This window comes from Varroa destructor, unplaced genomic scaffold (assembly GCF_002443255.2).
Source record: "Varroa destructor unplaced genomic scaffold, Vdes_3.0 BEIS01000002.1, whole genome shotgun sequence".
NCBI lineage: Eukaryota > Metazoa > Arthropoda > Arachnida > Mesostigmata > Varroidae > Varroa > Varroa destructor.
In genome coordinates, this window is record NW_019211455.1 from 48,956,380 (window position 1) to 48,981,700 (window position 25,321).

Genomic DNA, 25,321 nt, shown 5'->3' on the forward strand with positions numbered 1-25,321 from the left:
CTAAAATATACATTCTAGCAATGGATTGCCGTCACGCTTATGCGTTTGCATAAAAGCAAATAACCACCCAAAACCGTTTTTAGGTCTAGCTGCGGAAGCGCTCTCTGGGATTGATATAAATAGATTTTAATTGAACATCACATCATTACTGGGAAAAAGTATTTGCGTTATACGTCCACCTTCGCTTCGAGCCGATCGAGTTTTATAAGGCAATCCTAAGGTTGAACAGGTTTCTTGAACAGGGTGTAAATATTCTTACCCGTAATCCGTTTACAACAAATTCTTCGTGTACTACCTTATTTATTGATGTGTATATAGATAATATTTAGTAGTAATAGTCTGTCAAATGAAGTAACACCATCTTAATTCGTGAATGTTTTATCGGTTAGGGCCAACAGAATGTTTGTTTGTACTTGCTTTCCAGGGTTCTAGCAGGTATTTAGAATACCGACACAATTATCAATTGTTCCCTTTGAGTTGACTTCATTGGGTGGCATTAAACCTTCAAGAGTGGAAGGTGGCTGGTTCCATAACTCCATGCATAGAAAAATGCACACACAGCGGGTCACCAAGTACGTTTATAATATATATATATATATGAAAAAGTAATTATTACCAGCTACTGCGGCAACTCAAGCACGTCCACGAATTTAGAAGGTAGAGAACGATTTCCAATGAATTGTCGAACGAGCTTCGGGCGAAAAACATTTCTCCGCTTAACAATAAAAATTTTAATACAAATTAGCCTAATAGATCAACGTACGGGCAGGCAGGCAGGCAGGCAGGCAGACAAACCATCCAACCGCCGACCTTCTATGTGTCTTCTGCTTCGATAGTTGAAAACGAAATTTATAGTTCTGCATACATTTAGCATTTTGGGTCGATCAGCATCGACCATCCAATCGGATGAATCGAGCAACCACCATTTCGAATTACCCTTTCTCCTGTGGAGTTGTGCTATCTTTCCTCCATGTTTATTTAACGTAAACATTTTCCTCACAATGTAAGGAGATTCATTATTAAAAGCAGGAATTATAGTTATGTGAATTCTGTTTCTCTTGGATGCTTCATTTGAAGATATTCTGCGGGGCATCAGCACAGCGTAACGGAATCGAGGTCCGCAGGGTAGGAATATAGGACCACCAAGCCAGTAAATCGTGACCTGAAGCATATTTTGACTGACGCACTGGCTGACAATCGAGGGGTTTGGGGTCGAACTACTTCAAATGGTCGAAAATCACGTAGCTACAGTTAACCAACATAATTACAATTATTATTATAAAGTTGTATTATATATTCAAAATGATTCTCATTGCGCCATGGGAAATAGGCTTGTGCATTGAATTGGAACTACAAAGCTGCAATAGCGAGTAAGTTACTCTTCGTAAGTAAAAGTTGACAATCAAATATATAGGCCCCTGTAATCGTCAAGTTAATCAATAGTGTGGGCTGGCCTATATATTTAAACATTTTTAGCATCAATCTATTATTATACAAGTCAGAGGTCAACCTACGTAATACAGCATATTAGGGAAGGGGATCGGCCGATATTCACGCAGGCCAAACGAAAGTCCGCGGCTAACTGCTTTGATAATTTAAACGATTTGGAACAATCACACACGGAATCGTCTGTATACTAATGTGCTAATTGATAGGGTAAAGTAGTTATTATTTGTAATGCCTTCTTTGATACACCGGTATATCATCATTTGTGTGAGATCTGCTAGTTATATCAAGCTGTTATTATTGTACGTGGGCTCTAATAAGCACGCGAAAAATATATAAATCTGGTAATGATTTTATCAGGAAGTCCTAAACTCTGTGTTCGGCCTTCAGACAGGAACGTTCGCATCGTACTCCGGAAGGATCCATATGTTTTTAGAAATACTTGCATGACTACGTACAACATTCGATATTGGCCGTAGCTTAACGACAGTACAGCTGACAATGATTTCGCGCACGAAAAGTGTCGCCGTCACAGATCGTGTATAAATATGCGTCAGTGATAGATTAGCACGAGCCGGGCAAGGGCATCTTGGCTATATCGTATGCTAGAACGGGTGGCTATCAAGAATCAGTTTCGTATGGGCAGAGATGGAACTACAGGCTTTTTGCAGTTAATCCCATCGTCCTCTCTAATGCCGACCATCAAATATCAAGCAAAAATAAGTATTAACATAAGCAGCGACAGCTGATCAATCAAATAAAGGATAGCCTGCGATGATCACATACACTACGTTTTCACCTATAACAAAGTCCGTTTTGGCGAGCTCTCTCTAGTTCTATTCTGATGAGGCGGAATGTAGCACTGCACTGAAGTGCATACAACGTAGTTCTTCATCACTGTTCCCGTCGAATGTACGCCATAGCGGTTGAAAATGGTTGTCTACAGTTAACAGAAGCTACGATGAATTCTACGGGTGGAAAACGTGCGTACATGCAAGCAAGACGCAACGGGAAGCGAACATCAAAATATAACATATATTTATTATTATTATAAAATATAGGAACTAAGAAACCTTCCAGAGCTAGCTTCCCCAACTTCCGCTCAGTCCGCAGTTAGTCGAGTGATGCTTCCAAGCTGACGGCTACAGTAGAAATGTCCTAGAGGGACTGCCGACAAAAAACTGCTCCTTAGGCCTGTGAACGCTCGCAAGCTATACTGTTGCTTCGCAAGCACTGGCAGCAACGCAAGTTACTCAAGCTAACAAAGTTGGGTGGTAGGTGGCTCTGTTTCTTTTTCTGTTTGGTTGATGTATGCGCTGAACGCGGCTTTGAAGTGTGGTTTACTTTAAAGGGGCGTGGGGCCGTTGGGATTGAGGCTGTGAGACCTGACGGCAGCCTGTTGGCTGATGCTAAATAATATAATTTCTTCTGGTCGTCGCGTTATGACCTGCTCCCTCGATGATGAAAGGCGTCGGGTTCCTTTCATGCGTCCACATCTGTATGTAATATATAAACCCATTGCACTGGAACGGGTTGAATTGACGCACTATTTCCAGCCTTACGCGAGTCACTTCCAACGCATTTGGTAGATTACGAACTAACAATGGTTTTTATGAAGCTACGCTAAGTTTTTGTTCGTATGAATAATATGCAAAGATTTTGAATCTTCGGCAAAGGCGACACTGTGTACAAATTAACATAATTAACAATCGGTTCTTTGAGGTAACTTTTTTTAAAGATGACAAACAGCGTTGAGTCTGACATTATTGACGTATAGTTTTTATGTGCGTTGAATTTTGAGGGTAGTCCATTCTAGCTATACAGTGATGCTGAGATATACAGAAATATCTTTCAACTCATTATCTCTTCGATATATGTGTATATATATTTGCTACTATTAAGTAATAGGACAAGTCGACTCAGTTAGTATTATCTCGCTCTTATTAATCAGAATTAAAACACGCCACTGCCATTAGTTCGTGATCAGCTCGTCATCTGACATACGGCTGCCGATATCGGCCGCATCGAGGGTGCAATAGTCGAAGCAAACGAGGTCTATGAAGTCAGAATAATATGGACCTCTACAGTAGGACTAAACGTCATCAAGTATGATGGTCGTATATTGTCGAATCCTCGGCAGGATGAAACGCGTTGATTTAAGAAGGCGTGCGTGAATCCAATTTTGCGCAGTCGAATTGTTCTGAACTTTTAACAACAGCACGCCTTATTCCTATGGCAGGCGCTTCTCGACAGTTTCCACCATGTGAACATAGCATGGGCGCATGGATAAACAAAGATAATAGATGCGACGGCCATGACAGGGTGATAAGTTGTGTCTTGACTTATTCAAGATGTCCTGCGTGGCTCCGTCCCAATCTCGCTATGTCATCGGATGTTGGCTCTGCAGGAACGTATCCAAATTTCGTATCGCTCCGAAGTAAAAAGAAATTGGCCAGATGTAAAAGCATTCTATGGCAGAAAGGGGAAAGGCGGGCCCGGCGATAATTTATTGTCAGCCGTCAAGTCAATGTGAGTTGTTGATCGTGAGCTTGACGCAAGATCAGGTTTATCTCAGCTGTCGTATCATCGTTTGTGTTTGGTTCCTAATGATCATCGCTAGATTGAAATGAGCAGCTTAATCGTTCTGATCACTGACCCCAATGGAACGGTTTTTATTAAAAAGGAAAAAGTGCCATTTTTACAACATTTCATTACTAACGAGATAGTTTGACGTTAATCGTGCGCGTCACGTTATTCCTAGCCCCATAGTGATATATCTGTCACACGAGAGAAACTAATTGAATAATTCGGTCAACTGCTCGGACGAAGTCAGATTACGACGTACGTGGCCGTATTATCTGAGCTCTGACCAGGACCAAACCTAACGTTGTGTAAGTAAATAAAGTTTATCGATTATCCGTATGTCAAATAATTTGTCATATTAGCTTGGTTTGCATTTTATTTTTGGTCAAAGCAAATATAACTTCACTTCCTATATATATATATATATATATATATATATATATATATATATATATATATATCAGACATTAGCATATGGCTATGGCATAAGCATTTTTGCCGACGAAAGGGACATCGGCGTTGAAAGGCATGGCAAAGAAGTTCTTACAAAAATATATTAATATGTTCTATTAAATTGCTCGAACTGATGTTTTTCCTTTAACAGGTTTTTGGCCTAATGCTACACAACAATACCAAAGCCTATTCTAGATGGAGGGTTGATAGTCGTTTACGACGCAACCGCGCATTGTAATGGGATACCAGATGACAACTACTTATTGGTAACGCTGAGGGTTTTTAGGTTGGGAAACGCTGTTAAATGTTACAGCAAGTGGCCGTTCCTCAATGCGGTCCTTGTGTGCCTATTCCCTGTATTTAGCACCTAGCGAACCGCTTTTACGAGAAGGTATGTATGAAGGTCATCACTATTCAAGGTTGTGTCTTTTGTTTGTGAAACGATAGCGCAGAAGGCGGATCCGTTGCAGCCGAAGCGTAGGATTCATCTTCTGCATTTAACAGAATTCGATTGTACGCACAGAGCTCTATAAAGCGGCAATCGATAAGGCCGCAGTATCAGGTCAAACTTCTCGTATTCTCTGTGCATTAACCAATCACTCTGTTTCCCGCATTGCTTAGTACTAGTAAATATATAGTATTAGCAGTAATACGGGTTGATTTTCATCTTGAGCCTTCCGAGCGACACGTGGAACGGCATCGGTAACGGCCTTCAAGATCCTAACAAACACCTATTAGCTACGCTCACTGCACGCGTACCTGCATAAATTGAATGAAGCACTTTTCCTCTTAAGACCAAACAAGTACCAAGACATCAGCGATCCAATCAGCAGTGTTTTAACGTTGTTCTGTTCAACTGAGTACTTACATTTCCCCCTTCATCCCTGCCTGTCTCTTTTTTCTTCGCTTGTTTCAGCGTTATTGAAAGCCTATAGGAGACGCAATGGCGGTGATGACGACAGTGAAAAGAGATGAAAGACTATATGTATTTGGATACTGGTTTGCTTTTTTTCTTTTCTTGGCTTCAAAGTCGCAATCCAAGGAGCGACGATAAAATGGAGTGCTTTGTCAGACCACTCTAGCAATCACTGGACAGAGCAGCGTGAATCCGCAGTATTTCGCATGTTGATTGTAACTCACAAAAAAGCGCATGTTTTTATAGTGATACTGTAGTTGTTGATTGGCTGTGGTTGTGAGAAATAGCTTCTTCGAGCAGCTTTTTCAGCAACCGCTGTAGTAGCTGGTGTCCTGTTCCCGACTGTATACTTCTGCACTGTGGTCTTGAAACGGCCTGAATGAGTAACTACGGCCTGATCGTAAAGCGTCGATGTCGGTCGATGCCGATTGGACCGCTTTTTCGGTGGCACGCGCGAGTCGTCGAATAGCTCTCGTGCAGTGCACAGCTTTCATCTGGGCAACGTATCATCGCTTGGGTTATCCAATTGGCAAACTTCTGTAAGACATATGAACACGATGCATCCCGAAAACGAAGAAAAACCGGGACGGTAGTTTTAGCAAAAAATAAGTGATATTAACATGCTGGAAAATGTACGTCTAGAGCGATGCTCAGGTGCAAAACACCATATTGCAGTGCGCCGATAATACTGATAACGACATTGTTGTGAGTGAGAAATGGTAGAAGGCAGTTTGTATTCGATAGCCACAGACACCAGCGACGATACCAGATGCGTTATGGACAAACGCGATAATCACTACATCTAAAAAAATTAGGATCTACGGTTAGATATGTCAGTGTATCTGTATAGCCAACTGGCACAACTTACTTCACAACCATGTTTCTAGTCGGCGATCAAACAAATCACTCAGCATTGTATGTTTTTTTCAAAGCCAATTCGCTGCACCCCTTCGCAAAACAATTTCATTAGCTTTTATAGGCTGAGTCGGGTAGTTTTATGTCTTCCCCCTTGCACCGTAATCATTGAACCATACAAATTCGACCCAAACAGAAGCGATGTCAGCGGACAGAAGACATCACTTTCTCACGAAAGCCAAATACAAATACTTGCTCTTGTGACCTCTTTCGTACCATTATTCATGCACATAACAATCTCATGCCGGATAAACTTCACTTATTTTGGGCCCTACCTTTAATCACAAAAGCACAGGAAATACAAAAAACGTACAAAAGATTCTACCATCTACTTGAACAGTATACAATGAGACAGAAAGGACAGAACACGATATATCTTAGTAATGTGGCTCAGTTTAACCATGAAAATAATATATAGGCGAAGTACTTGCTTTAAGCTAAGCCAATCGGGGTGCGAATGTTGCCTTGAGAAGAGCTACACAAGTCCATATACTTTCCGTCTGCACAAATTTATCACCAACGAATATTACCCTAACACCCACGAGCTATACAAGCTAAATGGTGTGTTCATAAAAAAGTCCTCCTTATTCTATCGGTAGAGTTTAACCATGACTTTACTCTGGGTAGATTGACGTTCCTCTATTCGATCCCAGATCATTTCGATAAAGATGGCTTCATTGCTGTATGACTAGTTTTAAATGCACAATTATTTATTACAATTCTGTGACCTCTATCAATCAGCTACAAGGAACAGCGTCGAATAGGTAACACTCAATCATAAGCCAGATAATTCTTCAATAAGACATATTCTTCTGGGGACATGGGAGAGTCGACCCTTTGAGGTCACTCAATTTCATATCAGTATGCCGTAATACATCCACGCCATGTATATATATATATATATATATATAACAGACAGAAAGTAGTATTCAGTGAGCTTGCCCTCCAACCAGCCATAATAGAAGGCATCGGTCGTATCCCTACTCGTTTCGCGTTATTGTTAGCGTGACTTTCATTTCAGCAGAGTGTAGTGCAAGCCGTTGCCACCCCAAGCCCCCAAGGGAAATATTGTGTATTCAGAAGAGATATAACATGATACACACATACACACAATTATTGTATGCGCTATATACGGAGCGGCACCAAAAGCATTAACACAGCCATAAGAAACTTCATTGGTTGGTATCTCCGCCTATAACAACCACAAGCTACATACGCTCGTAATGTATGTACAGTAAGTCGTCATAGAAGTCATTAGCAGCAAAAGATCATTACACAGTGGACAATATTCAGTGTTTGCGGGGAAGAAGCATACGATAAGACGGAACGTCTTTTTCCTGCCCGGAAAAACGGAACAAAAATCTAAGAACAAGGACCATTACTTTTTAGAATGTGCACGTTGCCTTGAGACTCCTCCAGCAACGGCCGCGTACCTAGTATACCTAACTACACAATATAATTATCGGTTAGGTAGGTTGGGCCTATACATACTCATCGTTCTAGCTGTCCGTGATCACAATCACTATCTAGAGAATGCTTTCGGTCTAAAAAATAGAAGAGTGATTAAATGGTATTGGATAGTTTGGCCCAACGCGGAACTACTATTAAACGTGTCTGAGAAGCTTAGCTATCTCAAGTAAGCTAGACCTTAAATCAAATTACTGAAAAAAAATTGATTTATTATTATTATTTTATACTTTATCTATTTTGAGTAGACAGTGTAACAATCTGTTCCTTATAACGGCTCCTATTCTATTTCAATATGGATACTATGGGCGACATGCGGGAGATGAGATGAATCGACGGATGTGCACTGTGTTATTATAAAACTGAGGCATAGAAAATATCAAGTACAAGCGTATGACAGATGTCTGAGCGATATCTGATAAATCTGCCTCGGGAGGTCTCTCAGGGAAATGTTCCACAGACTTAACTAATGGCTTCACCAAATGGTTTAATCTGTTCATCCTCAGGATGTAACTGACTGGAAGTTTTTTCCACATTGGGGTTATTCTTTTCGAATTTCATGAATTAAATCCTGTACGTGCCCAATGTGGTAGCTAACAGTCTTGTGGTAGCTATAGTAAAATATGGTATAATAAATAATAAAATAATATAGGTAAAAATCCTGGTTCAGTTAGTTCACTCCAACATATGTTCTATGTTCCGCACTACCTAGCCGTACGACTATTTCCTATTAAACCTAAAGAAAGGTAAGCCTTTTCGGCTAGAGCCAAGTTAAAGTTGAACGAAACCGTTCAGCTACAACTAATATTACTTCGTTGTCCCTGTTGGCGCTGTTTGAAAAGTTCCGCATGCAACCATTGCACACAAATATACCCAAGTTGTGCGTACCAGTTAAAGCGTGAGGAGGACCTTCATGTCATCAGTTCGCGACCCTTGCTGCCATAACTGATCAAACATAAATTATGTATGAGGGTCTATGGGAAAATAGTTTTTTTTTTCTTTTATATGCTTTAGCATAAAACTAATTCCTGCTAGAGATGTTGCAGAGTGGTCGGTAGACATTTTCCCGGGGAAAATCCTTTTAGCCCATAACGGCAAGGTAGTTGAACCTTGGTCGAAGCGCATTATTTATTCGCGGTTTCTGAACCTGTTCAGGGATGATAACAGCAGGCTCGCAAGGAGATACTTGTATTTGATAACAAATCAAAACAAAGTAATCTGTATTTACTGTTAGATGTTTCAGTCTTTTTGACTGTCACACAGTCATTGTATCAACTCTTTACATTTGACTAGTCCTTTTATAGCATCATCATCATATGAAATGCTTGCGGCTTAAATTAAAAAATTGTTTAATATATTTCTTGTTTTCTCTTCTACTATTTGAATGTCCTTTTGAAACCACTGAAACACGCGCTACCCCTTCAAGTGGCTTTTCGGTCGGTGATTTTGTCCTTAATAGTTCCCAGGGTGTTGCGGGCAGGGTATCTTCCTATTTTTGCACGGTCGTTCTCAAAACGCGGCCTCCATTTCGTGCCCATTCTATCGTGGCTCAATGCGCAGAGACACGCTTAGCGGACGTAACAAGACCAACTAAATGATCTTCGCGGCGGTCTAAGACGAGCGTCGCAATGACCTTCGTGTTTCCGAGTTGGGCTTAACTTGCATGCTGCCATTGCTGTTCCGCGTTTTCATAGAGCTCCACCTTCACAATTTCACATTTACGCAATACACTGCCACCGAGCGTAGCTTCGATAAATCATTGGAGAACAAAAGCGACTACGCTCTCTCAGCAGCTGACATTGCCGCGCCATTATCCAGATCTACCTCAGTCTCTGTCTTTTCCCAGCTCGGCGGTAGTTTTTTGCGTTAGACAACTGCGAACAATTCGACGAATTCCCTCGAATAATTTTCACTAGGAATAAGGGGAGAAGATTTAGCCACGTTTTTGCCAGCTTAGCCACGTTTTTGCCAGCTTAGCCACGTTTTAGGGTAACACCTCGGGCTTTGGTCGAGAGAAAATGGGGTTAGAAAAACATTCACTGCAGGACCGACCTCTTTTTGGAAGGGGGAGTACTTATTTCATCGTGACTCAACACAATCGTATCTTTATAGTTCTATCATAGTTACAGTAGTGGATTTGTGACACTTTTATTGTTACCTTCTATCAGCTCATGAACGATTGGATGGCTGCTGACGGCAGCGCAACGTTTCGACCAAACAGTTTATTATTTAATATGGTCATTTACATCCGTACGTGCTCAGGCTAACCTGTTAAAATTGGATTAGTTCCGAAAAACAGTTGAGTCACTCTGTATATTTGTATACGTTTGGTCCGAGAGGTTCAGAGCATTAGTTCAAAATCATGAGTTCGTTATAAATGCCTATACTGGCAAGACAGATGCAATTTTGTACTTGTAGATAAAATATACAATGACTGTAATAGTGGTGAGTCCTGTAGAGTAGAACTGCTTACTGGAGCATAGGCAATGCCCCACTTGTCCGTGTTGAAACTATGCAATCAGCGACACAACGCTGAGTGTTTCTTTCTTATTGATCGTTTTACACACAATGGCTTGCTGAAAATTATGGGGCCAACCGTCCTATGCAGAATCAGCATGAATTGTTTCTAATTAGGAGGTTCGAGTTGAATTTTCTCCCTCCACACATTTCCATTACGAGAACTTTGACATCGTTATTGTTTGCCGTTTGATCAGTCTTCTAAGAGATAGCGACTTCCGTTTTTCCTATAGAGAAACCAGATTACGTGAGAGTGACCAGGCGCAAATTGAACGATATTTTTGTGTGCACGCAAACTCTCTACGGAAAAAAAAATCCATAGGAGCTTATAACGCCATATGATTTGACCATATAATCTAGCAACGTGGAAGTCTCTTTAGTATTATAGTTAATTTGATTTTAAAGGACGTTCCGTTATCACACGGAATATTATGCTAAACATGAACCTAATCCCTTTTTTCCCGTAACTCGAATCAACTGTTTTCATATGAAAGCTCAAACGGGAAACCTTCGTCTACTTTTCGGCCAAAAGAGGCAAAATCATATCGTTAACGGTTTATTTGTCGAAGATCGTTTTCACAGCGGCTAGTAAAGATATACAAAAAAACAACGTTTACTCCCCCACATGACAAGAAAACGAACGAGAATAATGATCAGCGCGGATCATTTCATTAAGCCACCCACCTGCCTTTGAAGTAATGTCTTGTCGTCATTTATTGCCGTGGATATACAAACAAAAAAACTATAGCGTACGATTTTATAGTAGATCAGCAATGCAGTGAATTGTGCCCAATCATTGTTCCTTATTGTATACAAACACTGTCCACAAGGTTGAATCGTCTTAATTGAATATCGTTTGATTTCCTTGTCAATAAATCATAAGATACAAAGTAATCAAGTGACCATTTTATTTTAAGGAAACGCTATTTGCCTGAGCAGGCCACTATTGTTAATCAACAGGTATTGTAAACTGCGATTCTTCCTCCAAATATCTTAACGCTGTCTGTTATCTCTGTAGGATAATAAAATAGTGCAGAAAACTTTTACCAGGGGGATGATTTACGTTCATTCCTGCGCATCTCGGTGAAGGAAGGCTGGTTTCACGTGTGAGGCAGCCAGTTACTCTTCGGATAGTTGTAGTTGACATTCACTAAGATTGGTGCGCTTCCTTTTAACATTTCCGTTATTTAATTTATGTTACTTAATTTTAATTTTCTTCATTGGTGAATAATAACTTTCGAAAGTACCATGACTGAGCTGTTTTGAATCGAAAGGACACGGCAGTTTTTTAAGAGGTAATATGTGCGTATATGATATATTGCCGAATGAATTACAGAATTAAACTTTTCAAAGCCTAACAAAAGGAAAATCCGTGGACACCATCGAACATTAGCACAGATAAATAACGTTTACGAAAACGTAAGAATAGTGACGATATCGTGAATAGAATAAAATAATTTATCACCGTAAAAAACGTATTTGCCAATTGAACCTATAGCCAGCGTGGCAGTTCGTTGTTCGTCGCTGAAACAGATCGTCACAGTTCAAACTGCAAGAAATTCAGTTGTAAAAAGCAACAACCTTCGTATATATATACTGCTGTTTTCCATATATATATATATGGAAAATAACAGTTTGCTGGATGGCCAAGGGGCAGTGCTTGTTCGGAGGGGTTTCCAAGCAAGGGAACTTATATTATATTGTTTTTGTACATTTTGTACCAAATGCATCCGCTGAATTTTCTCGGCATACATGTATACGGTATATATACGACAATAAGCACAGCGTATATGGGATACATTCTAATGGTCCTAGAAAAGCAATCTTTATTTCTATCTTTATTTGAACCTTCAAGGGCATACAGGCCTTTCTTCGTAGGGATCCTCATATAGAAACTAATCTGTCAAAAAATCTGTCTGCTAGTTACGCTAGCAAACGAAAATCAAAACGTTGTAATTTAAGATCGCGGGTCTCAAGGCGACTTCCATTTGTTCGTTGCCATCGTTATGCAGGGATGCACCTGTATTAAACATTTGGAAGTATCCGTTTTGGTGGCGCTGGCAGTTCCTGGAGGTAGATGAAGCGAACAGCGCTGCATCTCTGAGGCAAATGAAAAATAATTCAATTGTTTCCGCCCGGGATCGAACCGGGGACCTTGCGCGTGTGAGGCACACGTGATAACCACTACACCACGGAAACCAACGGTTAGAAGTACGACGAATGCGGATGTCAAGGCTAATGCATGCAAAGACGTCTGATTAATGTGAGGGCCGTTAGCAATGGCATGTAGATAGCTATAATATATTAACATCATCTTTTGCACTACTTACGAGGTGTTCCGAAATACGCGCTGAAATTCGAGGCAGACTGTGGCCGAGCTGTGTCATTCTGTATGAGCGTCTGCAGACGTACGTTTACCAGTCGAGTGAACGAATCCATAGAGCAAAGGACTTCGAAAGGGCCTTTTGATTAGCCTGTTCGATAGTGAGCCAGTGTCTAGTATATTTTCTAGAATTTAAATCTGAAGTACGGTAACACATCTTCAATATTAATTTTTGGCCAACCTCTCGCGTACCTAAGGTAATTTTGAGAAGCAAAGAAAACCATTATACGATGTAGAGATGTTACTCAAAGCCATAAAGAAGGACACACTAAGATTTTTTTAAAATCCACTGAGTTATGATGTTTTTTTTCAATTTTATATGGACACGAACAGCCACACAAGTGGGAGGCACCATATGTCCTGATACATAGGAAGATTCATATACAGAAAAAAACACAAATGCATGCATTGGTTAGGTGAAGATAGCAAGCACGGTTCTTATAATTAGGTTCAATTAGAATAAGATACATCTTTTAAATGGAATCTTTGTTTATATTCAGCCTTTCTATGAACTTTTTTTTCAAACAAAGTATGAGAAAATATATGACGTCGTATTGTAATTCAAGAGTGCATTAGTTTGCTAGATAAGACAGCTATCTCGTTTATCCAGCTTACATGCGGATTCACTGATTTATGTTCGCTTAATGTTGCGATGTAGCTGCTTGCGGCATCTCTTGGGCACCCTTTGATATTTTTAACGTAATACAAGATATGTGCTTCATAGGCACATCTGTGTGCAATAAGCGAACTTGACATTCATATAAACAGATAATCGAAAAAAACTTATGCGTGAATAAATCGTTTTCTTTATAAGTAGGAACAACGAAGAGAAAAATGATTGCCTACAGCTGTATGCGTCGCTCCTTAACCTAGGTATTTTAGATAAATAGGCGTACGTGAACTATAAACAGAGGCTGTACCTATTTAAAGTTGTTATTACCCGCCTAGACTAGAGTGCTAAAATCAACGTTAGTAAAGTACGATTAGCAGCTTATGGCCAGTAAATTTCAATTCAACCTGTCATTGCTATGGCTACCACTTCTCCGACTATAGCGGTCTTCCCTGTATGACATAATCTTCGACTTCGTTGTGGTCGTCGCCTTCTTATTGGTTTACCTCGCCTTCACGCTACATTCGGGGCTCTTCTTTCTCATTAATATTAACAACACCGTCCGGCCGTTCGTCGCTGGCTGTCGCTTGAGCTGAAACTTTTAGTTTCTACTATTTTTGACCTTGATCCATTATTCGGAGATTCTATCATAGCATAACAAGAGCATGCCGATATCTTTTCCAGGTTCCACTTAAAGGTTGGCCTTCGACGAACAGCTTCATTCGAATATCAGATCGATTAATTGAATGGAGTTGGCTCTGCGTCGTGATGAAACTTACAACATTTGTTGGATTTGGGCAGAAGTGCCGATCAGTTTTGGACCCCGATCAGATCAGCTGATAAATAAGCATACATTGATCAATTCCTAGATATAAACTCCGTAAAGAAGTACTGAGCTATTCACTTGTCTTGCCTCTCTCGTTAAGTTGGAAGAAATAGACTGTCAAGACCCTTAGAAACTTGAAAGGTGCCGCGTACCGCATTTAACCGGCTGCGTCAAAACAGTTTTCCAATATTAGAATAGTCAATTCTATAGCTAATTTCATACACGAAGAACACTTAACGTTAGAGCTATTTAGCGAAACAAATAAATCTATTGGCGTTTTTGTTACCATGTAAGATGAAAAAAAAAAGAACACCGTAAGCACGTGTGTCGTTTAATAGGGGAACACACAACTATTTAATTCTATTATAAGCCAATTCTTATATGTTAGTAGCAATTCAATAATAACACAATACAAGATGGATTCGAAGGCAAAATATCGCATCGAAAATATCTTTGAGCCAAGAAGTATGGCCATTGGCACCGCTATACGCCTCACGGGTGAACTATATACCTTTTTGCCGTTGTTTATAAACAGAGAATCGGAATTCACTCTAGGGCCTAGGCTTGGCCTGTGTTATTTAGAGCTACCCGATACCAAGCCCTGTTTCTTTACGAATATTTACTCAACAGTAGTTTTGGCGTTTTAAAGCTTCGCTGCTCCTTCTAGTCAACACAAAATACCAATTTCCATTATAGTACATTGCTAATCAACAGATTTCCAAAGCCACGGTGCCATAACTTTAGGAGTATTATTCTACGTAAGTGACCTTGTTGTTTTAGCTTTTAGCCACTTACAGCTCCCGTTGGCGCAAGCAACTAGTATTTGTTTTCTCTTAACAGCACACTATTACCGTTACTACGTCGTCCTGGCTGTGTGTCTGTGCATAGCAAAGATAGCCAGCCTTTATAGCTATCGCGGCCATACTGTGTTTTTGGTCAGGGAATAAGTGGGCGGCCTGTAACATCGCATAGCCCTAAACTCTTTACCCCTAAACGTGAGGACGACGCACGCTTCCACGCTCACTGCTAAACAAGCAGATATAACCATTCGTATAGATCGTAGATAAATGCGCGAGAGAGGAAGTCGTAATTGGTGTGGGAGTTCTCGCCGCAGGCAGACAAGCAGCTTATCGCTTGTTTGAGAACCCTAACCAGCAAGGCATACATTAACGATGGCATTCACAGCACCAGCGAAGCGTTTCGATCTCTGTACAAATCAAATGGCCTGACGCGTCGATTGCTAGTTCTGCTTCATTCAAAGGAAACGTCAGTATTGATCTAGGCAAGATGACCTAAAGGGAAAGTCAAGAAAAAAGAAACCTGTTAAAGCCGGGACCGTGCTAACAGCCGAGCAGTGGATTCTCGTTTATGCTGGTTTGTTACTGCTGATCGCGAGTTGACAATAGATGAATCTGAGACCCGTTCTATCTGTATACGCTGTTGTACCCTGAGTCGTGCTGAGAGCGAAATGTAAAGATCACTCTATTGAGTAGGAGGGTGTCCGACACCAACAAATGGAAGGGGTGATCAACCTCCCGCTACCGAAACCAAAAGGCTGATGAACGAGCGCGGGAATCCCTTCATCTCTCTTCCTTTCGCCTCGGCTAACTAGGGTAGGAACTGCACGGCCGTTACCAGGACGCCGAAAGGCTGACTACTGAGCAACACGCGCTATACGAAGAAGCCATGCTCGTCGATGAGAATCGACATTATTGGAAAAAGCGAGACCTACAATGAGGAGACATGGAGAATAGAAGTAGATGAAATACGGCGAACAGCAGTAGCATCATGCCAGTGAAAACGATGTGGTTGTGCGTGCCTGGCCGTATCGCAGCAATTGGCTTTCGGGGTGTCGGAACGGGAATGACACTGAAAAACTAGTTGTCGTAATAATAGTAGTGGAAAGGTAACTTGATTTGTACCAGTTGGCCGGAGGATATTTTGCCATACGTCTTGTCGAACAGATGACAAAATGAAGGGGAAAAAGGGATCTAGTTTGTTGGGCGGAGTGGTACAGCTGCTGTCGCCTAAGGGAGCTGCAGTCAACGCGGCTGACGCTGGCGGAAGAAGCAGCCGGAACAGTCGCTGTACAGCACTTCAGTGAAAAGATGAAGGAAGGTAGCGCACTCTAGAGGATACTCGGGAAAGATAAACGGCAAAGAAGTTCCCGCTCGTTCGGATTGTGCGGGAGGCACGGGTCGAGATGGAGGAGCCGATGATCAAGCACACCCATCCATCTCAGACGATTTGTCTCAATTAATGGATGTCACAATGGAATTAAGTGTGACTAGCACCGACGCCAATCGAGTAGATTGATATAGCGTAGTCGCTTGCCAAATTGTTATACATCAGCAGCGGCTTAATAGAGTCAGCTATCCAATCTTCTGCAGTAGTTTGACATTGCAGTGCAGTTATGTATTATCTAACGAAAGCTCGTTATGATCCATTTCGTATGCATACATATTGTCCTCTGTAGTCTTGCTGGCGTTTTGTACCCTTATAATTGCCCTTTCACTCCTTATAACTACCCCTAGACTTCTTGTATCGTTTTTAATATTTCTACAAAAGATTTTTCGTACGTTAGCTAAATGGATTCCGACTAGACAGACAGTCTAAGAGCAGAGATAAGACGTTGTACTTGGCATACAGACGCGCCACTGAATTTTTAACGGTTTCGAATGATGAGTATTTCTTGTTAGGTAACGTTAGCGTAATCTTTGACAAAATGCACAGACGTATTCGTACAAAAAATCGTCATCGTCGCTCCAAAAAGTAACTAAAAATAGTAATGGGGAAAATGCCTAGATCAATTCAGCGTGCTTAATTAAATTGAGGGGGAGGAAATAAATTTTTATTAAGTATTTTGTCGGAAATAAAGATCGTACAGGCTAACGTAAATGATAAAACTACTCGTATGATGATATGGTAACTTTTTTTTTTGTTATGGTCGTAACCGTTTAGCGCTCAAAGGCCTATAAACAAATGCTGCTGTAACAAAAATGTGATAAAACAAATGATAAATTGCTAATGCCCCAGTGGTATTATTTTTATACTATTCTAAGTCTACTTGCACAGACGCGACAACTTATCATAACTTTTATAAATTAAAACCATCTCGAACGTAAAAACATTTCGTCTCGATAAGTGAAAGCCTGCATAGTTTACGCCGATGAGCCGATTCAATCGCTACGAGAAACATTATCATGACAAAAGCCGGACATTCTTGGCTAACCGTTACGCTAGAAACATAGAATCTGTTTGCCGTTAGTGGCATTAGGGCATGCCACCTCTGATAATGGTGGCATACTATGTTGCCATTGACGGATGGTGTTTCTATCTTGAAATTTTCTACAATGTATGGCTATGGGTGAGATCTAAACGAGAACCAGTGCTAACAGGACGCGATTACGGTATGAAAGGGCTAGTCACTAGCCGATATATTACTAGTCTCCGCGAATGACTTCGTTTTTACAAGTTAATGGATACAGATATACATAATGTTCTAATCATTACGGCCGTACTAACGTCTTTATAAATTTCTTGTTTTCTAGAGAAGGACACTACGGTCTGTCAGTGCATGTACGTACGTTATTGGTCCAGAACTGGCTTGTGATTTTGCATATCTCAAAAGATGAACAGACCGCTAATTATTGCAATCTCATTATGGCAGACCCGGGTTGAGCGCACACAGGAAGGACGAAAAAAATTGACGCATAGCTTTCAGGCTTTAGTGGACACATAGATTTCCCCTTATTCTTATTTCAGCACAGTTTCCGAGCTGAATATTTTATCATAAATCTAATTCGTCATTGTCTATCGATAGAAGATGTTATCGATTATACTTTGGCAGGTATTTTTTTTCGGCGACGAGTGGGTTCCATTAGACCATAGATATATAGTTGTATGTACAAAGTTTTCATTATCTGATTGTTTCGTCCGCGGTTGCCTGAAGATACTTTACGGGAAAATGAAAAAAATTTTTACAGCCATCTTCAAGGACAACAGACAGAGTATTTCTACGTTTGTATTCCTACCCCGAACGCTTCACGACCGTGCTTTTATTTACTGTTTCGTTCGATAATTTCAGCGACTCTCCTTCTTGCTCACATATAATCGTATCGATTATCTACGATCATTAATTAACTGTCAATAGTTGTTTATCGCGTTTTGTAAATCTCGGTCCTGATCGTTGGTGCGGCATCGTCTTCATCAACCAATTCTAGAAACCTAAAACACTCTAGCAATAGTGATACCAGTTACAATAATAACAACAATAACAATTATAGTAACTGTTAGTTTTAATATGCTGTTTATTGCTGTTTCAGCCTAACCGTTCAGTCCAGCCAACGATCGTAACTAATAACACACGAATTCAACACGTCGATTCAATCGTGATGTGTAGCAGTGTAAAACGTTTCTATTTTATGCCGGCCAGTGAGATAAAAACAAAGATAAATAGGCAAATTCAAAAAATTTCGCTAATAAGTGTAGTAATAGTGAGAGGAAGAGAGGGGGAAATCACACATTTTGTTGTCCTGTTTTTCTAGCAAATAACGCATTGTTCTTCTGTGGTTCTCCTATAAAATTGCGTTTATTCATTGTGAGAGGCTATTCAATATTACTCCATACAGATGACATTATGAAACAGTAGCATAAAACACGACTCTATCATCGCTTTTGTACCGCTGGACGAATCAAGCGATGATGAGTTTTCACAAGCCAGTTTTGCGGAAAAGTTTAAATTATATATATATCTAATAAAGTTTTGTTACAAAATTTGGAAAAATCATATTTTTTTATTATAAAAACTATAGAGAGTTGCGTTTCCGGCTGGGCGTCGATACAAACTAAGTCGTGCTATTAATCAATGGAATATTTATTCGAAAACGCTTATTGGAAGTAGCGATTTTACTTCGTGTTTGGTGATCGCATAATATTGCATAGATGGAGCCGTCCAACATGCATCAACTTTAAACTATAGGGTATGATTATAGGTGTATAACTGACAGATATGGCACAGTATACGGTGTACTTAATGGAAAAGGTACCGTTGTTTTAAGCCTGTTCTCAAACAGCTCTCCGTTTCACACACGGTGACTGTGTTTAATTGCTTGCCCCAGTGTCATCTAATCATCAAACCGAACAGTTGTATTAATTTTCAGTTTCCATTGAACTTTCTGATTGTTTCCAGGCGATGCACATGTTATTCTTCAAAACCGCAAGCGCTCGGTAGGGGCAACCCGCTTGCAACAAGGCGGAGGTCTAGGCTACATGGAGGTTGTAGCCATCAAAGGCGAGAAAGGCGAGTCCGGACCTCAGGGGCCCCCGGGGAAACCGGGTCACGACGGTCTCCCAGGGTCTGTGGGATTGCCCGGTAACTCTGGACCAGCCGGACCGAAAGGTACCTACACATTTATATATTGGGTTAAAATACGTGATCGCTTGGGCGGCGCCAATATTACAAATTAACATTGCTCCAACAGAAAACACATGCTGAATGAACCTAGTCTATGACTTGTCTATGCTGTTGGCCACAGATAGCTTTAGGCGAGGTCATATTTTTATTTGCAGTAATTATTAGAGTACAATATAAATAGTACGTGCGAAATTTCACACACGAGGCATAGCCATATTCGTTAAATTATTTATTAGAAACATTTGACATAGCTTTCGTTTAAGCTGAACTAGTTAATAAGTACCGATTAGAATAAGTTCGAAAATTGTTGCCTGTAGCCATCTGGGTAAATAATAACCTTCCAAAGGATCGACTCCTACAATCCGAAGAACTATGTTAAAGGACAACGAGGGAGAGAGGGTCCACAATGTTTTGAAATGACGCAGTCTTCGTAGAGCGGCAGAGAAGATGTTTCTGTTCTACGCGTGGAAACGTATTAGTAACGACGCTAGGGACGATTTTAGATATCTTGCCTCGAAACGTTCCGGTGCCGTAACAGTGTGCCTGATCGATCGCTACGGCTGTATTATAAATCGCCGACAAGGCTATTAACGAGACGTAATGGGCTAAAAAAGAGATAGATAGCTGGGCTACGATTGGAGGAATCAGGAAAACAGTTCTTCGAAAGCCGGTTATACAATCTTCTCTCGTACAATAGGAATAATACGCTTGAATACGCGTTGGGTTACTTGTAGGCGAAGATTGCATAGTTTACAATGTGTATGATAACACAGTAATCATAAAACATCTTCTGAGTATCTAACAGCACTAAAATGGGTTCTTTTTTTACGCACATTTCGATTTGTCACACGCACATAGAATGTAAATGTAGGAAATGGAGCACATGGAGACGACATTTGGTGTTAGCACGCGGTCATGTATAACCACGGTAACAGGACTTTCAACCATACACTAGGATGTTTCTATCCAAAAAACAAATCTAGATAAAAGTTTCTTCCGTACAGAAAATGATGGCATTCTACGAATGACACATGACTACATGATCGTGTTCGTAGAGGACTGACCTCTTCAGCGTAAGGGGAAATCTGTTTGAGTTGCTGATGTTGTCGTATCTAGCAAAATTTATGGCCCGTTGGAAAGTAACGAGGAAGCGAGACTCGAAGATAGTGAAACTAGCGTCCCTTTCAATGCTATTGTTCGCCCATGTGTGCGCGTTAACGACAAATATGACTCACCATTAAAAATGAATTTTAGACAAAGAATTGCTCTATTGTTGTATCATAGAGACGTATGAGCTCTTGTAGCAGATACACGTAGACGAAAGTTAGAACAACGCGCTTGTAATCCCTTCAGCTCGATAGAACGAAGCAAGCAACTACTTTGCGACTACCACGTATTTTATTTGTAACAAGTTACTCCAATATGAAACTGTCCCGCGATAGTGTTTCTATATCATGGTATAACTTTATGTTCGATCAAAGCTTGTTGCGACAGCCGCAGGTTAGAAAATGCTATTATGTTAGAGCAAGCTATATTTATGAGCATTTTCATTGATGTCCCTGTACTGAGTTCCATCTTTAGATGTTAGATGCCCGGTTCTCTATTGTATCGAACGTTTTAAATCCTTGCCCTGCATTTCACGCAGGCTCAGGAACTGTCGAGATCTTCACGGCAGTTCGTTGATCTGTGATTTCTTGACCTGAGTACAATCACTGTTAAGTGAGCGGCATCCTGAGATCGAGATGGTGATCTAAATCAGATCTGAGCATGACTTGAGCGGCGTGAGTTACTTGTCCTAGTGCCTTTGCGAGACAAAGACGTTGTCGTGGGAGCCGAGAGAAATGATGTTATGACTAATGATGTCTGACGATCTGCCGTCGTCACACATTCTACATATCTATTCTGCATACCACGCTGGCCATTCCTTCAACTTCACCGAAACGGGATATGAGTTCGTATTGTTATGTACATTCACACTATTATATGCTACCCCTCTTGGTGACAATGGAACAGTGGGCACGCGATCGCTAGTTATAATCGTGCGTTGCACCCATTTAGATATCGACTGCTGCTGGTGGACTGGGGCCGATATTTTTTTTATGATAAATGACGGTGTTCTCTTTACTGATCTTGCTGTTATTTCTGCTGACAGTACTGACTGCTGTCCGCTTCCAAAGTACGAACTATATAATAATGGGCAACGGACACAATGGCGGAGTGGGCAACTATCACGAGCCACCTGATATATTATTCTATCTATAACAGATTTTCTCACCTTTTGTGCTTGCAGTAGGTGCCTTGTAGTGCAGGAAATAACTGTTGTAAAATAAATACTCGAAATGATGATGAAATAAATGAGGTTCGGGAAAAGAACGACTCAATAAAATTTAGCTGTGACTTTTTGTCCACATAGAGCAGTTTAAGTAATAGTTTGTGAAGTTTCAAGATGCTGCTTCAGTAAACACAAACGAACTAAAAGCTAATTTGCATTTAACCTTTTGGCAGGATAAGTTAGTGCTAGATAACTTGATCTATTATACTAACGAACTACATTAGAACAAATATTCCTTCAGAACTTTAAATATTACAGATATAATTTCAAGATCTGTTTTCTTCATATGTTTCTGTCCAGCTTCCTTAGGGGGCTTACGACGCGTCGTCTAGCAAGGGCGCTCTACGATACTGCATAACATTCATTTAAACTCAATGAACAACTATATAATTATTCTCCAAGGATGGACGTGACAAAGATTAACTAAATAGAAAACTGTCTATTCAAGCCTGCTTTTTTTTCTCATCACTCAACGGTTATATAGTTGTTGAGAATGAAAGATGTCCATTAAAGCGGTATGGCCTTCACGGATGTTCGATTCATGATTAATTGATGAACATATCCTTTTAGAGAGACCTTTTATTACCTTTCAAATGTTTGCCCTTACCTGAAAATTGATTGATTCTAATGCCGTGTTTTGAACTCTCGCACTTTTGTGGCAGAGAGATGGATATTTTTCTATTCCACGTTATCCTTGTCATCCTTTTTGGCGTTCGTGTAGGCTGCAGAATATGGCGATGACCCTCTGAAGCGGGACATAACCTCATGTCTAAACTAATTTGTAAGGTGCGTAAGGTGCCGAGTCATACGCAGTGTAAGCGAGGCAAAGCCAAGATGCCTTTGGGATTATGCTATGTCCATATCGCTATGTCTGCTACTCAACAGCTGTGATCATCACCACCTTCTCACCCACAGGTTGCATCGTTTGGGACGACACAGTCGTTCGTTTTTGCCTGTTTTTCTTTTGTCTGATACCTCCGTAACAGTATGGTCTTCCAATGTTTGACCTATTTTTCGCCTTCTAGGCCCTCACTGACGCACGTCGCTCACCGCTTTGCGGTATCTCACTGAGATTGGCTACGAAGATGCTCAAAACAAGTTACAGAGCAAAGCGATATGAAGAGTCCATTATGGCTATCCTAACGGCAGTAGATACCTACAGAGAGAAGTGAGCTGAAAGCGGCAGAAAACGGATCAGTCTTTTCTAGTTAACAAAAGACGAAAGTTGTCTCGAAGTACGAATAAGACAGCACTGCTGCACAATGCCGAGAAGAATCTTACAGGAAGGGTTGTTTGGACAATAGTATAGACTATAGAGTTTTTTAGAAATTTCGCCATCCGGGCAGCTAGAATTGTTAGCTCTGACTATGTGCTAGTACTCCACAACAGGTGGACGGGAGGGACATAAGGAACCAGGCAGACCACCCGAAACCATGCAGAAATATACAAGTTTACAGAAGACTCGAACACTATGACCCCTTTGGCAGCTTATTTTCGTAGCTTTTGGAAAAGGTCATATGGGGGATGCAGGCTAAGCGCTTCGGCTTCTCTCGATCTTTCGTTCCCTTAGCTTCGTTTCCCCCATCTTTAGACTCTAAGCGCAGTTAGAATGTGAAGAATAGACAGAAGTTGACAGCATCTATTGTGTGCCAAGGACACCGATGATGATGAGGCCGCCGCCAAAGAAACAGGGGGAGGGGGGGGGGGGGACGAAGCACATGTAGACGCGTAGACGAGACGCCGCCGCCGCCGCCGTGAAGAGTAGACGAAAAATAAAAGGTATCCCGCCTTACCTTTCTTTCTCCACCGATGAGATGCGTTATATTTCTCTCTCTCCCCCCTCTCTCTCCCCTCCTTTCTTTATTTCGTTTTGTTTGTCTTTAGGAGACGAGTACAGCAGACAAATATAACTTAACCACTGCTTTCGTGATTGTTTACTCTCCATTTTAAATATGGCCCTTAGGCAAATGCCCGTTAACCCTTGCGTCTTGTCCATCCTTGTTCCAGACTTAAGGTCCTAAGAGGAGGCTTGCTTTTTTATGCGTTGCTTTGCTCGCTGGCGTCTACAATAGGCAAACTCAAGAGTCAGACTCTCATGCGTCCGGGAATCAGCTGTGTAGAAAAGGGTTGGCCAAGGACACTTTTTTTTGCCGGATCAGCAAGCGGTGCCGTTACGTGCGTGCTTTTAGCGGTGCTCTTTCCTGAGCTCGTTCATTTGTTCCATAATGTTTCTGGTGTTCGCTTGGGTTGAAATTGTTTTACAAAAGGAGAGGACTACTTGGCGTTGAAACGAATAAAAATCCCAAAGGCTTACTAGATGATCAGAGGCATCAACGCCGTATATTATTTGTTTGTCGTTCAGCAAGCTGTCGAATAACCACCATGATCATACAGCTTAGAACGAAAAAAAAAGAGTTTTAAGTGCAATAAATATAGAAGAAATTCAACTCCGACTAGCCACAGTACCAGATATTTGAGAGTTGATTAAACAGAAACAACATTGGGCATAAAAAAAGAAGCCAAAGAAGAGGATACCATAGGTAATTTGACAAACCCTATCGAAGTGTATAGAAGATTAACTGCTGAAATAAGACTCTCCTATAAAGCACTATTCTGTTGTACTACGATTGGTTTTATTTACCCCGCAGATACCTGAGAGGAAAACAGAGGGCTGAAGAGTAACTGGCCTCATTGAGTTACAGTCACATTTTTAGGTCATTAAATAGTGACGGATCGATCGATCAACGGCTCGTCGTATAACCTTTTTGTCGTTCTCTGATAATGAAACGTCTTTATTGTTAGCTTTGGCAGAAATTTCGCTTATTTATAATTAGAACAGAATTTAAATCCCAGATTAGTTCCCTACGTATTACGCCACTCTTTTCGGTCTAAGTCAAACTATTGGATGTCGATCAGGCGGGACGTCCTCTGCTCGGTTAGGGATCGCCTTGCGTAGTGTTTTTGTCCTTCAGCTCCGCTGAATCATGTGCTGTTCATTCACTCCCCGAGAGACCTACATCGTAAATGGCTCAACCTAAGAGACAAATGGTGGAAATTCAAGCTTGTTTCAACTTTAAAAGCCATTAATAGCAGCAACTTCGAAAAAGATCGAGTAGTAATAATATCAAATGACTGGAGTTTTAGCTTCCCGAATAGTTCTTCACAGATATACAATAAGGGTGCACAGGCACCATTACCGTTATCATATAATAGTTTTATAAAAGTGTTAATTAACGAACTCAGAGGAAGGAAGTCAAAGGATTTAGTATTTAATAATAATGCTAGCTACTACAGGCCACATGTGTTTTGTATAATAGCGCTACTTGAATAAATATGCGATTTCCTTTTTACGTATGTGTGACAATATATCGAACTTACTATGTTTACACTTGTTCGATCTGTTTCGTACATTTCTATTAGCTGACCGAGGTGAAATGTTTCCCAGGGAATTTTTAGA

At 40.8% G+C, this 25,321-nt stretch overlaps 1 protein-coding gene and 1 non-coding gene across 2 annotated transcripts in view; one reads left to right on the forward strand and one right to left on the reverse strand.

Moving 5' to 3' along the window:
* Positions 1 to 25,321, forward strand: part of LOC111245063 (uncharacterized) — a 104,118-nt gene that overhangs the window by 39,967 nt on the left and 38,830 nt on the right. The window contains exon 2 of the mRNA XM_022792860.2: positions 19,308 to 19,517. Coding sequence (XP_022648595.1) covers positions 19,308 to 19,517 — 210 coding nt within the window. The remainder of the gene's footprint in view (positions 1 to 19,307; positions 19,518 to 25,321) is intronic.
* On the reverse strand, positions 12,424 to 12,496 carry TRNAV-CAC (transfer RNA valine (anticodon CAC)). Its single transcript has one exon. It is a non-coding gene; the product is annotated as a tRNA-Val (tRNA).